This window comes from Panthera uncia (assembly GCF_023721935.1).
Source record: "Panthera uncia isolate 11264 chromosome C1 unlocalized genomic scaffold, Puncia_PCG_1.0 HiC_scaffold_4, whole genome shotgun sequence".
NCBI classification, from domain to species: Eukaryota; Metazoa; Chordata; class Mammalia; order Carnivora; family Felidae; genus Panthera; species Panthera uncia.
The window spans coordinates 37,245,947-37,262,074 of NW_026057585.1; the positions used below are offsets into that span (position 1 = coordinate 37,245,947).

Consider the following 16,128-nt stretch of genomic DNA (forward strand, 5'->3'; position numbering starts at 1 on the left):
TTCTGACACTCATAGACTGGAACTCTTATAAGCTACCACTATGAAACTCATTTTAAGTCCTCTTAATATTGTCTTCATTGTCACTAAACTGTTCTTGTTTAAAAACATTTTTTAATGTTTATTTTTGAGAGAGAGAGAGAGCAGGGGAAGGGCAGAGAGAGAGAGGGACAGAGAGAGCAGGGGAGGGACAGAAAGAGGGGGAGACACAGAATCTGAAGTAGGCTCCAGGCTCTGAGCTGTCAGCACAGAGCCCGAGGTGGGGCTTGAACTCAGGAGCCATGAGATCATGACCTGAGCTGAAGTCAGACGCTCAACCGACTGAGCCACCCAGGCGCCCCCAAAAGTGTTCTTGTTTAAATTGTCATTGTGCTGACTAAATAATTATAAGCTACCAGCATAATACAATTTAAAAATGGGGTTTCTACAGCTAGTTTTGGAATTAACACCTTATTTGCATTAAAACATCACAACTGGATATTTTGATAACAAGGCTACAGAGAATAAGTCTATGCTTTCACTGAACTTAAATACCCCAAAACTCTGGTGCCTTTTAAAAGTATTATTGGGGCTCCTGGGTGGCTCAGTCAGTTAAGTGTCTGACTCTTGGTTTCAGCTCTATTATAACTTGCAGTTCGTGGGTTCAAGCCCACCATCAGCCCCATGCTGACAGTGGAATGCTGGAATTCTCTCTCTCCCCCCTCTCTCTCTGTCCCTCCTCTGCTCACTCTATCAAAATAAGTAAATAAAAACTTAAAAGAATTATAAAAAATGCAGCCCTGGTTTTATAACATCATGAAACAATGAAAATAACTTGCTATATTATCTTGCACATTTCCTACAATAGGTAATTATATTTAATAGATATAAATGTGGTAAGACATATATCTTGTTGGATACTGAATTATGTGTTTAAATGTATAAATCCACAAAGATAAGTGACCGCCAATGTATAATTCCTTAAGGCCAGCTTTTTCAGACCCTCTCTTTGTACCAACTCCACTGCTTTTTTGCCTGTCAATTTTGTAAAATCATGTAATTTTATGTAATAATTCTTTACTTCCCATTTCTCTCTGGCCTACTTCTAGATGTTCATCTAATATCATTAAATTAAACAGTTCAATAATATAAAGAATGGATAAACAGTCAATTATTAGTGGCTGCCTTTATTGTCTTTCTAGCATGGGCAGTTCCCAACTTTTGATACAGTATGTGTAAACTGTTGTGTTACAATTTTAGGGGAGTACAGAATCCATTCTTCCAAAGAAGGTAAGTTATGTTTTGATTCAAAATACTACATAATCCATAATGAAATTTGTTTTAAATTTAAAAAACCTTTCTCAAATGCCATTTATGCAAATAAGATTTTGTGTTAAGTTTTTAATAACAACACTTTAAGAACTAAAAATAGAAACTTTTAAAAAAAGATTTTACGTATTTTTTTAAGTAATCTCTACACCCAATGTGGAGCTCAAAGTCACAGTCCTGAGATCAAGAGTCCCATGCTCTACTGACTGAGCCAGTCAGGCACCCCAAAAATAAAAAATATTTTGATGGAAATCTATCAAAAGTATTGTATATGTTCTCTGGTTTCTTAAAAAGCATCTTGATCAGCATTAACATTAAAGAAAAACTACTCATAATGTGCTATCAATAAAAAAATATGCTAATACATAGTCTCTGTGAAATCAGAGATTTTGCAGCAATTTGTACCCATCTTACTATGGCATGGATTTTTTGTTAAATGGTTTTTTCATTTTTTTCTTCATCATCTCTTACCACCCCTTGATATTTTCATTTTCCCTACACTGACCAGACCCCAGTCTAGAAAATTTGCTATTCTATCTACTTTAAGGTAGACTAATAAATAAGCCAGAAAACGAGACAGAATATTGAGTCCAGAGTGGGGAAAGAAGCAGGAGAAGAGGGTGAAAGCTTTGAATAGAAAGATGAAGGGTTTTCCTAGTAAACAAAACACAAAAGCAATAATGTATAATAAACTCTATGATACTGAAATGTTCCTTCAGAGAGTCTCTATGTTCCAAATAACTAGAATTGCTGGATACTATTGTACTAGTTTGGCCATAACTAACCACAATTTTAATATTTTATATGTAAGAGAATTTTAATTAAGATGCCAAGTGTAGCAAAAGTGAGGTAAAAAAAAAAAGAGAGAGACCAGGAGTTATGTGCTGTGTGTTAAGGCAGAGGAAAGGCAATAACTATTGTCAGCAGTGTTTTGGTATTCTATCTAGAGATAGGCAGGCAATTATCCTGTGAAGAGGTATCATTTATATATTTTAAACTTTATAAAACGCTTTCCAACACATCATTTTTAAAACACAATATTAACCAATGAGATATATATATGAAGGGGGGTAGAGAGAGAGAAAGAGAGAAAGCCCAGTCTATGCTTTCTTAACTTGAATCTGCTGTATTTTGTTTGTTTTTTAAAGCTAAGGATCAAGAGAATGAGAAGATAAACCACAGACTGACAGTAAATATTTGCAAAAGCCCTATCTGATTAAGAATTGTTACCTAAAATGTATAAAGAACTCTTAAAAACAATAAGAAAATGAACGGGGTGTCTGGGTGGCTCAGTTGGTTAAGCGTCCAACTCTCGATTTTGGTTCAGGTCATGATCTCACAGTTGTGAGATGAACCCCACATCAGTCTCTATGCTGGGCCTGGGACCTGCTTAAGATTCTCTCTCTCCTCCCTCTTTCCCTCCCCTGCTCACTCTCTCGTGCACCCTGTCTCTCAGGAAAAAAAAAAAAAAAAAAAAAAAAAAAGAACAACCCAATTGGAAAATGAGCAAAACACCTGAACAACACCTCACCAATAAAGACAAACAGAAAATATGTAAGCATAGTAAAAGATGTTCAATATGAAATGTCATTAGGGAAATGTAAATCAAAACTATGAGATATCACTATACACCTATTACAATGGCAAAACTACTTTGCCTGATACCACAATGGTGGACATGTGCCATCATAAATTTGCCAAAAGCCATAGAATACACCACACCAAGAATAAACCCCAATGTGAAGTATAAACTTTGGGTGATAATGAGGTGTCAGTGTGGGTTCATCTATTATAACAAATGGACCACTGTGATGCAAGATGTTGATAACTGGGGAGGTTGTGCCTGTGTAGCAATGGGACATAGTAACTCTCTGTACTTTCTCTGCCCATTTTTGCTGTAAAAAATATTAATTAAAAAATTAAAGACCTGGGGCACCTGGGTGTCTCAGTCAGTTAAGCATCCCACTCTTAATTTCTGCTCAGGTCGTGATCTCATGTTTCGTGAGATCGAGCCCCGAGTCACGCTCTGTGTTGGAATTCTCTTTTTCTCCATCACTCCCTGCCTCTCCCCGACTTGTGGGTGTGTATACTCGCTCTCTTTCTCTCTCACACAATAAATAAATAAACTTAAAAAAAATTAAAGACCAACTATTGCCAAAGACCCAGTTAAACATTCTTGTTAAAAAATATTTCAAAACTCTACAGGCCCAAAAAACAAAATTACATTTGAAATATTCTTTTCTCTGTATCTTATGATATATAAAAATCAAAAGATGCATATTGCATATTCTTTCTGTTAAGTTAGGCTATATAAAAATGATACAGAGATTTAAATGTTGAAAGCTTAAAAGTAGAAATCAACAGTAGTAGGTAAAACCCTCACTCAGTTTAATAAATGGGCTGAGAATGGACTCTATTCATCTACTTTGGATGCAGTAGCTAAAACGGGATAATAACATGGAAGCATCTACCTTTGAGTCATAATTTTGAAGGCATCTGGGAGGTAGCAATCTGTATTCTCCATCTGAAATGGGTCAGCATCACAAATCTTGTCATCTGTCCGACCATAGTTAGCGCTCTCAATCATGATCACATCGCTGCCTGGACATCGCAGATCTATAGAATAACCTTCACAGGATAATTCTCGCCTAACTAACCCGAATGGTAAAGCTGCTCTGCTGAAACCTTAAAAGTGAAAAAAAGAAAGAAAGAAAATTAAAATTAAGACATGTATGAAATAAATTATTTTAATAAGGCATTTTCAAGTAATATGATTCATGTCTATATTCAAGAGATGTCACCAAAAGTATGTTTAAGTCATCCATATATTTATTAAATAACTCCTTGATTCTTTACTATATGTCAAGAATTTTTTAGTTTTTTTAATATGTATCTTTGGCTGGACTCTTCACCTGTATAATAAAATTTAAATTACTCTAGCAAATACTATCTGTATAATCTATTCACGTATAATCTATTCACAATAAGAAACTAAGTGGCTCTTTTTGAGTAAATCCAAAGAAAAAGGACAAATTTAATCGATGGACTTATAAATGACAAGTTTTACAAATAGAGAATGTAACACCTAATCAAGAAACAATCTTCATTTAGGCAGTGGAATATAAGCTCTGATATACACTGACTTCACTTTCTCATTTAATGTAGACATATTCATTGCTGTTAGCATTATCTTAAAAAATATTTGTCTTAGCAGTCCCCCCCCACCCAGAAAAAAACTAAGATGCTATGATAGTAATACACTTATGGTACAATAACTGATTTAGATTTATAGACACTTTATTTAAAACTGGTATAAATGGAAGCACGCAGCAGTGGGCCAGCGCTGCTCCAATCCAGTCCGACAAGCTGAAATAACCCGGGAAGGGCAAAATTTATCTAAGATTCACTTTTGTCGCCTACAGAACAGAGATGAAACATGTATGATGTTACTTTTCCTACCTGTGTGACTCTAAAATGAGATAATGTACATAATACTGCTCAATAATTAAAAGTGCTATATGAATTCAAGTGTGGTGTATTAGGAAGAGTGCAGAAAACGACCGTTCGTAAGTGCTGAAAAAAAGATTCCCAGATGGAATAAAAAAATGAGAATTTTAAGTTTTCAGCCACTGGCCCCATGAAGTAGTAACACAGCCTAGGACAAAGGGTAAACACACAGAAAGAAAGCCAAGAACAGCTGGGAGGAGCTATATGAGCAAGAGGTCCACCTTCACGGTTGGGTGTTCTACCTATGGGTTAGCTACCATTCTCAAAAACTTCAACGCGGCCTCAAGTTTTTTAATTCAATTCTCTAACCTGTCACCATCTCGCACATTACTCTTACAAAAGACTAGCACTAATTTCAGTATTTTTTTTCCTTCTCTCTATCCTTTTAATTAATTACTCTGCATCACATAAACTATCCCCTATATGCCTTTTTATAGGGGAAAAAAAGCACCCTAACATTCAGAACTAAACAGTTCCAAGTTATAAACTTCAAGTTGAAAAACTGGGTCATGTCCAGGTCAATGCAATGCCAAAACCTGTTCTCTTTAATGTTATTGTGCAATGCCTTTCACTAATTCAATGTAATAAAATCACCTGGTAAAACATGCACCTTCTTTCTAACACTCAAACAGTCCTCCAGAAGGGTGACTGGGTTACACTTTGATATGACTTAAAAATCACCAATTCTCAGACTTGGCTAAGCTCTCAGTTCTACTGAGAAAACTGAAGGTGTAACTGGAATGAAGAGAGCAGAAAAAGGCATAATTTAGAGCATAGAAATCTTCAGAGGATTGCTCCACACCCCAAACATCGGAGGTTTTCACTAAGAGAGGGTTTATGGTCTTATGAGGTTATTACAAGTATGTGGGAGGCACACCAGCAATGAGGAAGGAATACAGAAATGGAGCTGGACAAATGTCAAGACAGACAGTAAACAGGCCGACCTCTCAAAGTTTATTTGCGAAAGTTCATAAGTAAATAAACTTTTACACGTATTATTGCTTCTTCTGTTTCCTGATACTGTACCATACTGCCCATACAAATAATTCAGTTTAAACTAATATTGTTATATTTGTTTTGATTGAAAAGATGCTTTAGAGCTTCATTTCAATAGCAAAAGCTGTGGAAATTTTTAATGGAAATTCAAACAAGCATCATAAAAAATTTGAAGTACAGACTATTTTAAAGGCAGAGATACTTTGCAATTATAATTCCTTAATAAATGAGAATAAATTTATATTATTAGAAAATATTATGAATGTTAGAACACATTATTAGAAGACTGGCTTGGAGCCATATTTCACAACTTTCACTACTTGTCAAAAATATAGGATATTATGAAGCACTGTGGTTTTTAAATTAAGCCCTTAATTTTTGTCGTTGTTGATATCTGCAGGATTACAGTTATGGTTCTAAGTGAATTTCCCCCTGCCTTTGAAAGATATTTAAGAAGTTGTGTCCTTGAGTGTCCTGCTGTTTTGGTAATTCGGAGAGGATTTTTAATCCTTAGGTACAATCATCCAAACAGGTAAAGTAAGAAAAAAGAAAAGGAAAAAGAGACGAAAATCAACACATTTTAATAATTTAGATTTCTAACATAGAATCTTCTGGAGAAGAGAGATCATGGTACTTATACTTTCAATGCACAGAACTGAATGAGTTCTTAACAGTGAATATTGCTTTATTCAATGCTACAGTGTCTATGGTTTTGCATCGTACGTGTTCTCCTTTATAAAGTCTTGCTCTTTCCCGTTTCCATTGAACTTTATACACATCTTTACTAAAGTACTTATTATTACCCCATGATACTATGCATATTCATTTTTTAATTTATATCTTCCTTGCTAACTATGATGATAGAGTTCTTAGTTATAATTCCAATGCCTAGGTGGGTACAAGATACATAATTCCAGTAAGTATTTGTTGAACCAAGGCTAAATCGACTAGTGTTTTTTAAAACCACATAGAATTGCATTTTTTGTGTGTCATATCTATTTTCCTTTGATAATGAAAATAAAAATAGTAAACATTAAGAAATAGATAAACCATTTACAATTAATGAAAATGATGTGTCATCCTCAAAAAAAGAAAAATATTTATATTTTGCCAATTTATTATTTTCTAGGTCCTACTGGGGTTCATTAGTGTTTCTCACAAAGACAGATGAGTTACATGTTTATGAACTTTCGTGTTTTAAAGCTATGTTTCCAATCAGAAATACAAAAATTCAAATAGGAAGACAGAAAAGTAAATCCCCGTAAAACTTTGGTTTGCAAGCGTAATTTGTTCCAGAAACATGCTGGTAATCCAAAACACTTGCATATCAAAGTGAATTTCAAGAACCATTGGCTCAGTTGTGATCCTGTAACAGTCAGCAACATGTACTACTCTTATTGCAAGACATCGCTTGTTTATCAAGTTAAAGTTTATTGGAAATGCTTGCTCGCCTTACAGAACATTCACAGAACAAGTTACAAACCAAGGTTTTACTGTATTATAACAGTTAACATTTACACAGCAATTAATATGTTCTGACACTGTGTTAAATGCTTTATATGGATCACTTTTTTTGTTTTAAGCAACATCATCATCAGCAACAAAAAACAATGGAGTAGATTATTGTTATAAGAACAACTTTACAAAGTATGAAACTAACACATTAAATTCAGAGTCTCCAGGATTACTAAGGGTTCGAATGTAACACACACATGGTTGTCAGACTCCAGAGCCTGTGTTCTTATTAAAGGTCATGAATAGAAAAGTACCGTATGACTTTTCAAGCCCCCTAGTTGATAATAATTTTATAAGTTTTCATGCAATCTGAAATCCACCAATGAATGTTAGTCAACTTGACAGGAAACAACTACAGGAAATGTTCACAAAACATACACATGATGAAAATTATATTTTCAGAAATGTAGTGTTGTGTAAGACACATATACAAAGACAGCATAGTCTACACTGCTCAAATATGTACATATGGAAAGATTACTGAGTACTAAAGTGTGTCGTGGTCAGCCTTGTGAACTTGGCTAAGTCATTTTTCCTTTCCAGGTTTTAATTTCTTTTTCTGAAGAATCAAAGTTATTTAAAAGTTCACCAATTCACCAATCTGTGATTCTAAATAGTCAAGCTCCTTTTCATCAGGTAACACAGGATATTCTGACATTTTCAAGTGATCACTAAGTAATAAATTCCTTGTTCTATTTCTTTAAAATATAAACATACAGGAGAATGCAACTTGGATGTGTTGTGGCAGAGCCACGTGGATTATACAGTACTATCAAGATAATTATCAAAAGCATATGTGATGAACTAGGCAGGCAGTGTTCAGACAAATCACAGACAGACATCTTCCTAGATTAACTCTTTTAATCAAAGACAATGAAAGGGATAAAATAAACATGGGGCAATTATGGGATCAAAAGAAAAATTTGCATACTGTAAATTGCTGTGCTTCTTTGGCCACTTCACACTATTTCCCTGAAAACTTCAAGGGTTTTGGGTTCAACCTTTTCCACTCACAATGGTACTGCGAAGTTTGGAAAAGTCTAAAATACAACTGTTGCAATTAATATTAATTATTAAAATTCAAATTTTCACTAAGAAAATGTTACGAAAAGATGGTACAACTCTTATTTCTAAATACGTTTATTTATTCCCTTATTTATAACACGTTATAACGACTTGTTATATTGAATCATGGAAATAATCACAGGTATGGTCACTATTTCTTAACCACACTTTTTCCTTTGTATCTGATGCAATTCTTAAGTGTTTCCAGTGGATATTTTAGGATATTTTTTTTTCAAAGTCACTTGCCAGGACTATATAATTGATTCCCAAACATGATTTTGTATCAGAGTCATCTGGTAAATGTTTTTAGAAAGATCTTCAAGCCCTAATCCAGACCTACTGATTCAGAATCTCTGGGTTCAGATAAAATTTGGTTTTTGGGGAGGAAATTGTTAATTTATTTGCAACACACTGATATAATAAGTAAGATGTGCCAAGAATTTCTCCAAGGCCTTTTTAAAATAGTTATTTCTCTATTGGGATCACATATTTATTAAGTCACTGCCATCATATTTCCTCTTAATTCTCTAATATAGTTGTAGTTTTATTTTCATCTTTGAACATATTCATAATAGCCACTTTGAAATTTTTATCTGCTAAATCCAACATCTGGGCCCACATCACCAGTAGTTCCTATTGAATGCTTTTTCTCCTGAGTATGGGTCAATTTCCTTGTTTCTCTGCATATCTTATACATTTTTTGTTATTGGAAAGTAGACGTTTTAAATAATATTCCGCTAACAACTGCATACCCAGATTTCTTTCCCCTGAGAATTGCTGCTATTGTGATATTTTCTTTTTAGTATCTTGACGGGATTTAATCTACAGAATCTGCCTCCCCCAGAGTGTATGCTGCTGCTCTGCTCACTGTTCTTGTTTTAATTCTCATTTTTATTTTCTAGTCTGGCTTCCTAGGGATCACTCCTGTCTCTGCATAGCTTAGTGATCAGCCAATGACTGGGAAGAGACGTGGCACAAACAGTATGAACCCATAAGAAGGCCTCCACCCTCTGCTGATTGAGCTGCATGTGTGTTAGGGAGAGTGTTCAAAGTTCATCAGACAGTTTTCAAGTCAGCCCTGGTTATTTACTTTCTGTTAACTTCTCTCACGTCTCTTCAGCACCTGTGTGTAGCTTCCCACTTAGTCAAGAATGCATAGAGAACTTTGGTTTTTTCATTTCAAAGATGTCCTGATTTTGTTTCAGACTGGCCTCCAGTCTCCCCAACAGGGACCACAACCTCGGGCTGCAGAGCTGGGAGTCTTTCCCATCTGTTTACCACAGTGTTTACTACTTTCATTGGCAACATGGCTAGGCGCGGGTTTCCATCCTCCACTCCAAATCAAGCCAATTCTCTCTGGCAGCACTCACTGCACTTCAAGGCCAGCCCTGCCCTAATGAAACCACCACACAGACTTAGCTAAGGAGTGGAGGGTGGAGGGTAGGAGCAGCCCCAGGCTAGAAGGCTTTGAACTTCCACTGCTTATACCAGAAATTCTAGTTTTTCATAAATAAATGCTTCCTAATTTCTCATTTGGCTCTGGTTAATTTCCAGAGCCCTCAATAGTTGTTCACAATTTTGTTCAGTTTTACACCTGTTTTGGGAGAGGATTTGCTTGCTACTACCCTCTTTACCCAGAAATCCTATCTCCAGAAATTCTTCTAAGGACTTTAGAAATATTTACTGACTAAAATCTTCAAGAAAACCCAAAAAACAAAAACACACTGAGACATTTTATAAAGGAGGAAACTGAGACACCAAAAAGTTACTTTTTCTATGATCATACCATCCACTATGAATGAAATCAAGTTTTGACATATGTTAATGCAGCTCCCAGGTTCATATTCAAGTGTTACTTTAATGCCTCTTCAAATGATAATAACAATTAGCAGCAGGTCTGCAGACCCCTGTTGCAGGGGGGCATAGTTAGTAGCGTGTACTGGGTGCTTTCTAGGCTTAGGGGAAGAAGATCAAGAAAGGAAATCGCGTGTCTGTTTGTCAAGCTTTCAATGAAACTGTTCAATCAACATAATCAACACAAAGAAATTCCCCAAATTAAAGTCCTTTAATCACACTATTCCTATGACATTTATTCTAAGTTGTATTTTCAATCTATTTCTATTTCAACAAAGCGGGGGGGGGGTGGTGAAGCATCCCAACAAGCAAAGTGTAATCCAATCCATCTTGCAACCCTGACAATCGAAGAAAAAACTTGTGGGAGGCCCTGTGAGCAAAAAAAAAAAAAAATCAATATTGTAGCTTTGTGCTGTGCAAATGTGAATACCGCCCAATAGCGGTGCTTAGGGTAAAATGAACTGTTTTGCTCCATTTTCTCCACTCTGAACAAATGATTTTGAAAAGACAGGTTTTTTTCCCCCCAAGCTATAAAATGTCAAGCAATAACTCTCTGCGCTTTAGGCTAGTGATTGGAATAAATACCTCCCGGCAACAGGTGCAGTGACTTAGGACTGAAATCATTCACATTCAGTGGGTAACTCCTAATAAACAGATGCACTGCTATCAGATGGGAATTTGTACTGCCAGAATTAGAATTGTTACTGGATTCTGCATCATCTGAGCATTTTTGCGAGAATATATACTACTCTGCATATGCAAATACACTCTGGTCCATCAGCTTATATTTCTCATAAACGTTAGGCACTTGATTATGAACACTTGGCTTTTCTAACATTGTCTCCATTCAGCCTGCTCTTTATACATACGGCTGTAAAATCATACATTCCTATAAAAGTCTTCTTATTAAGCTGTAATATAAAAACATCAACTTTTCTGGTACTGTTTTTCTTAATTACTTTGAACTAAACCCTGTCATGGACACTACTGCTCATGTGGTCCAGGGTCCCAGTAAGCACCATGCCTTCTGATTATCAGGGACCTCGATGGGACTGAGGCTGTGACTTCAAGCTCTACTCAAACATTAACTCAAGCCACAGTCTACTACGAGTGCTGGCATATTGAAATCTGATTTATTTCTGTTTATATATGCTAATGAGATTTTTTTCCTAAAATGGAAATGAGAAAAATACTTAATGAAGAGGGACATGATTTCAACCAGGCTGAACTACAGCTTATAAGCTTCCCGAAAACTTTTTTCATTTCATTTTAGCTTAGATGAAAACATTAAAATTAAGTCAAAAAGATAAATTATTTCACTAATAACATTTTCCTTTCTCTCTGAAAACTCATGAGGTCATTAAAACAAAATTGTAAAACTCAAAAACTATCAAACTTTTCTTGGTCGGGACACCTAGCTATCTCAGTCAGTAAAGGTCAGTAAACCCTGAGACCTTTGATCTCAGGGTTGTAAGTTCAAGCTGATGTTGGGCACACAGTTCACTTTAAAAATAAATAAATAAATGAGATTTAAAACCTTGTCGACAGAAAGGCAGTGTGTCAAAAACTCATTTCATTAACTTTACAGAATGTCTCACTCTATTCTTTTATTCTATTAGTTCATTTAAGAAATAATTTTATCAAAAACGAAAGAAGTAATTTTATCAATCAACTCCTAAAACATCTAATAACACCTAATATTGGTACGTTCACTAAAATATAATTGTTTTGGGGTGCCTGGATGGCTCAGTGGGTTGAGCGTCTGACTTCAATTCAGCTAAGGTCATGATCTCACGATTTGTGAGTTCAAGCCCCACACCGGGCTTGTTGCTGTAGGTACAGAGCCTGGAGCCTGCTTCAGATCCTCTGTCCCCCTTTCTCTCTGCCCCTTCCCTGCTCACACTCTCTCAAAAATAAATAAACATTACATATATATATTATATATGCATACATATAATATATATAAATATAATATATATAACATAGATATATACACACATATGTATATACATATATAAACATAACCTATCAGTCTTATGTGAGGAACCTAAAGCTATGCCATGCAGAGAGTAAAAACAAACAAAAACTACTTTCACCTTTGAACTTGTTTTCATGCCAAGAATAAAGCAAATAAGGCAATGCAATGTCATTTTCTAGCATAAGCACACTGGCCTTGAAAATGTAGCAATTTTTGTGTAAGTAAACTTAGCATGAAACACAGATCTAATCCTTACAGAAATACCAAGTTCTTTTTTGTAAAAGAAAGTGTTCAAGTAATTTAAGACCATGAAACTACAAAATAATCATCTCACCATTTATGAATGATATGCCTTAGATTCTTGTGTCATTCTTGGCTTACAGGATGTGGGTTTTTTTTTTTTTTGTTTGCTTTTAATTTTGAATAAATTTTAAATTATGAAGCATTTCAAACAAAAAAAAATTAAGAAGAATATTTACAGTTTTCTTATTTATATACAAAAAACTATGATTTACATTGGAGTACAAACAAAAAATCCTAACAAATAAATGCAAGATGAAAAAACACTACCCAATTAAATCCAATTATACAAACAACCAAAGGGAAAAATAACTTATCTTTGAGGCTTGCTAACAGTAGGAAAATTCTGGACACTTTGTACACTCAAAGGTAAAAGTAACTTCCTAATGCCATCAGCTATTAGGTTAAATTATTACCACTTGTGAAAATCCTCTGGCTATTTTAAAAAGAAAATATGCTTTATAAGTATGTCCAAACATTTTGGGATTAAATTCCCCATTAGAAAGAAATTGATCTCTCCCACTTAAAAATTTGTAAATTCTCTTCCACTGATTATTAATTCACAAGTACCATTAAAGTACAGCAATTTAGAAGTTATATAATTCTATCAAAGTTTAATACAGTCTAAAAGAAAAATTCCTGATAAGCATGTCTATTAAAAACAATATATGTCACATAAAGAGATGCTTTTAATAGTTTTAGCAAAAAGTGTAACTTCTTCAATGTTTAGAAATACAGGATACTTTAATTCTGATCTACTTCTAAAAGAAATTAGTGAATTTTGTATTAAGTTTCAATATTACCGTTACTGCTCAATGCATATGTTTAAACTATTCCCTTTGTATAGAATATTCTACTCATTTTTCTCTGAGACAACAATTACTCTCTAAAAACCTATCAAGGCTTCTCCAACAACAGGCAAAGGAGAATATGAGCTCAGGTTTTGGGTCATCTATTTTCTTTCTTCCAATAATAAACATTTACTGAGCACCTACTATGTGCTTATTAGCACTCTTGTAGACACTGGGATAGACCAGTGAACAAAAATGACAATGATCACTATGCCCAGGGTAATTTACATTACTCACAAGGAGTGAGTTCTCCTTGAGGAAAGGTATCGTATTTATCTAGCCCATCATTATAATGCCAAAACCTAACAGTCAATTTACAGTGCTCTCTTATAGAGGGCATGAAATAAAGATATCTTCAGTAAACGGGTATATGAATGAACTAATAAGCAAATGAACAATTATGAGCTCCTCTGTCAGAGGAGGAAACGTGCTTCTAAAGGTCTCTACTTAATATTCCTCCCCTACTCAACTTGGAGCTACTCCACAGAAAGAAGTGAAGCCTATTTACTTTTGTATCCTTGGTTTTTAGCACAGTGCATAACACACCACAGACATTCGACTTTTACTTGATTTTACTCTATGCTGGATTTTATGCTTTAATTCCTTTTACCAAAAAGATGTCAAATATACCCAGAAACTAAAACAAAGATGTTTTTATAAGGTAAAACAAAAAACAAAAAACAAAAAACAAAAAAAAAACAAAAAAAAACACACACACCACAATTAAATCTTTTTATATATGTTAAAATGTTTTAAAATTCAGATACCAGGGAATAAAAAATACAAATGTAACAAACACGGTATCTTCTCCAGATCAGTGGGCCTAAACTATGAAATGTACCCTTAAATGACAAAACATCTGCAGGAGTTCACAATCATCCAGGAATCCTGGTCATTGGTCATGTAAAAAGGATTACAAAACCAGAATAACAACTTTACCCCTCTCCTTTTTCTACCCCAGTAAATAGGAAACACTCTTTACATTGATTATCTTTCATAACTAGTTGAAACCAATTTAACATTAAGAAGTTACTATCAGAGGGGCGCCTGGGTGGCTCAGTCAGTTAAAGCTTCTGACTTTGGCTCAGGTCATGATCTTGCCGCTTGTGGGTTCGGCCCAGCGCTGGGCTCTGTGCTGACAGCTCAGAGCCTGGAGCCTGCTCCGGATTCTGTGTCTCCCTCTCTCTCTCTCTCTCTCTCTCTCTCTCTCTCTCTCTCTGCCCTTCCCCCACTCACACTCTGTCTCTCTCTCTCAAAAATAATAAACATTAAAAAAAATTTTAATAAAGAAAAAAAGAAATTACTATCAGAAATGCAATTTCTCAAGTCATTCACACTGTATCATCAAATTAAAATTCTTAAGTAATTCTGTATAATTTATTCACTGACAACAAAAAAACAGAGATACAGTCACAGAATAAGTAACAGCACAACAATTTCATCATCTCCTCAGGCACAATAGTTTATTTCTACTTCCACATTGATTAATATAATTTTCTAACAATTTTATTTCTTTCACTACTCTTCTGTTATCATAAATTCCATTAGCAACCCCACCCTAACCTCAGAGTGTTTGTTCTTAAAAGCAGTTAAACAAGAAGCAGAAATGCAAAACTGAGATTCGTTCCTTCATCCAGTGACTTAGGTAAAAAGCCATACTACCTAAAAGATTCTATTCCTTTCTTGTCACTGTATTAATCTGACAAATAAAACTAGTTGGGGGCAGAGCCCTCATTTAAAGTACTCCACAGCTAGATCTCCAGATCAAAGAGTCAAAATTTGGATTCTAAGTCTTTTTGTTAATGTCTTATGTATTTAAGCATAAAACAACCAATATTTTTTTAAATACCAAAAAGACCCCAGGAGAAACTATCGGCCATAATTTCATTCTTGAGGAGGTACATTTAACTTGAATCAATGAGGGAAAACAATGTAAATGGATAGAAGATTTCCATGTCAATTACCTTTATTGGACAACAATAAAGTTGTGGAGAAGTTACTTGTGTAACAATTGGCTTCCTCATTAAAGGTATCTGTAAGGGGGGCCAAATTAATACTAATTCTAAAACTTATTTGAGTTAACTACATTGAAACTGCACTGAAACCACCCACTCATTTCTCTCAATCCCAAACAACCATCCAAAGGTGATCACATTTAACTGTTGACTAAAACAAGTGTCCTAGAAGAGAAAGGCATTGTATCTCCACACACATTCCTATGAAGTATTTATTTCTCACTTCAGTTAGGAAAGATTAACGCAGCCTGAAGCCAGTCTCAACTCTTATCTTGACTTTTTACAAACTGTCACCCACACTAACACTTCAATCATTTAAAAAGTGTCAGCTGTTTAACCTGTTTCCCACTGAAAAAAAGGGAGAAATTTCAGGTCTTTCCTCTACCTGCCGCAAAAGGCACTCTTCTTTTCCTAAAACCCGAAAGGACTTCTGAAAGTTAGAACTTCATTTATTTATTTATTTTTTTACCGAGCACAATACTATTGAAGATGACAGAAAGGCTTTTCGGTTAGGAGTGAGAAAGCATCTTCCAATAAAGTCTTGCAAGGGGGCTTGGGGGCTTCCACGGAATGCTTACTGCAGTAACTTCCCACCTCAAAAAAGCTATTTATGACACCAAAGTTGATTTTTAAAATTTCCTTTTTTCTCTTTAATGATGCTTAAAATCTGATTCTAAATTATGCCACAAACATGAATTTCATTAACCCAAACTGTGGACTATCACTACTAACCTGTAAGACT

The 16,128-nt window shown here is 34.9% G+C and overlaps 1 protein-coding gene and 1 long non-coding RNA gene across 11 annotated transcripts in view; one reads left to right on the plus strand and one right to left on the minus strand.

The window, feature by feature from the left end:
- ADGRL2 (adhesion G protein-coupled receptor L2) overlaps window positions 1-16,128 on the minus strand; it is a 189,009-nt gene that overhangs the window by 81,055 nt on the left and 91,826 nt on the right. For all 8 annotated transcript variants that reach the window (XM_049616922.1, XM_049616926.1, XM_049616923.1 and 5 more), the window contains one exon: window positions 3,777-3,990. In XM_049616922.1, coding sequence (XP_049472879.1) covers window positions 3,777-3,990 — 214 coding nt within the window. The remainder of the gene's footprint in view (window positions 1-3,776; window positions 3,991-16,128) is intronic.
- The window catches only part of LOC125912464 (uncharacterized), a 73,753-nt gene that overhangs the window by 30,851 nt on the left and 26,774 nt on the right, over window positions 1-16,128 (plus strand). The window lies entirely within an intron of this gene.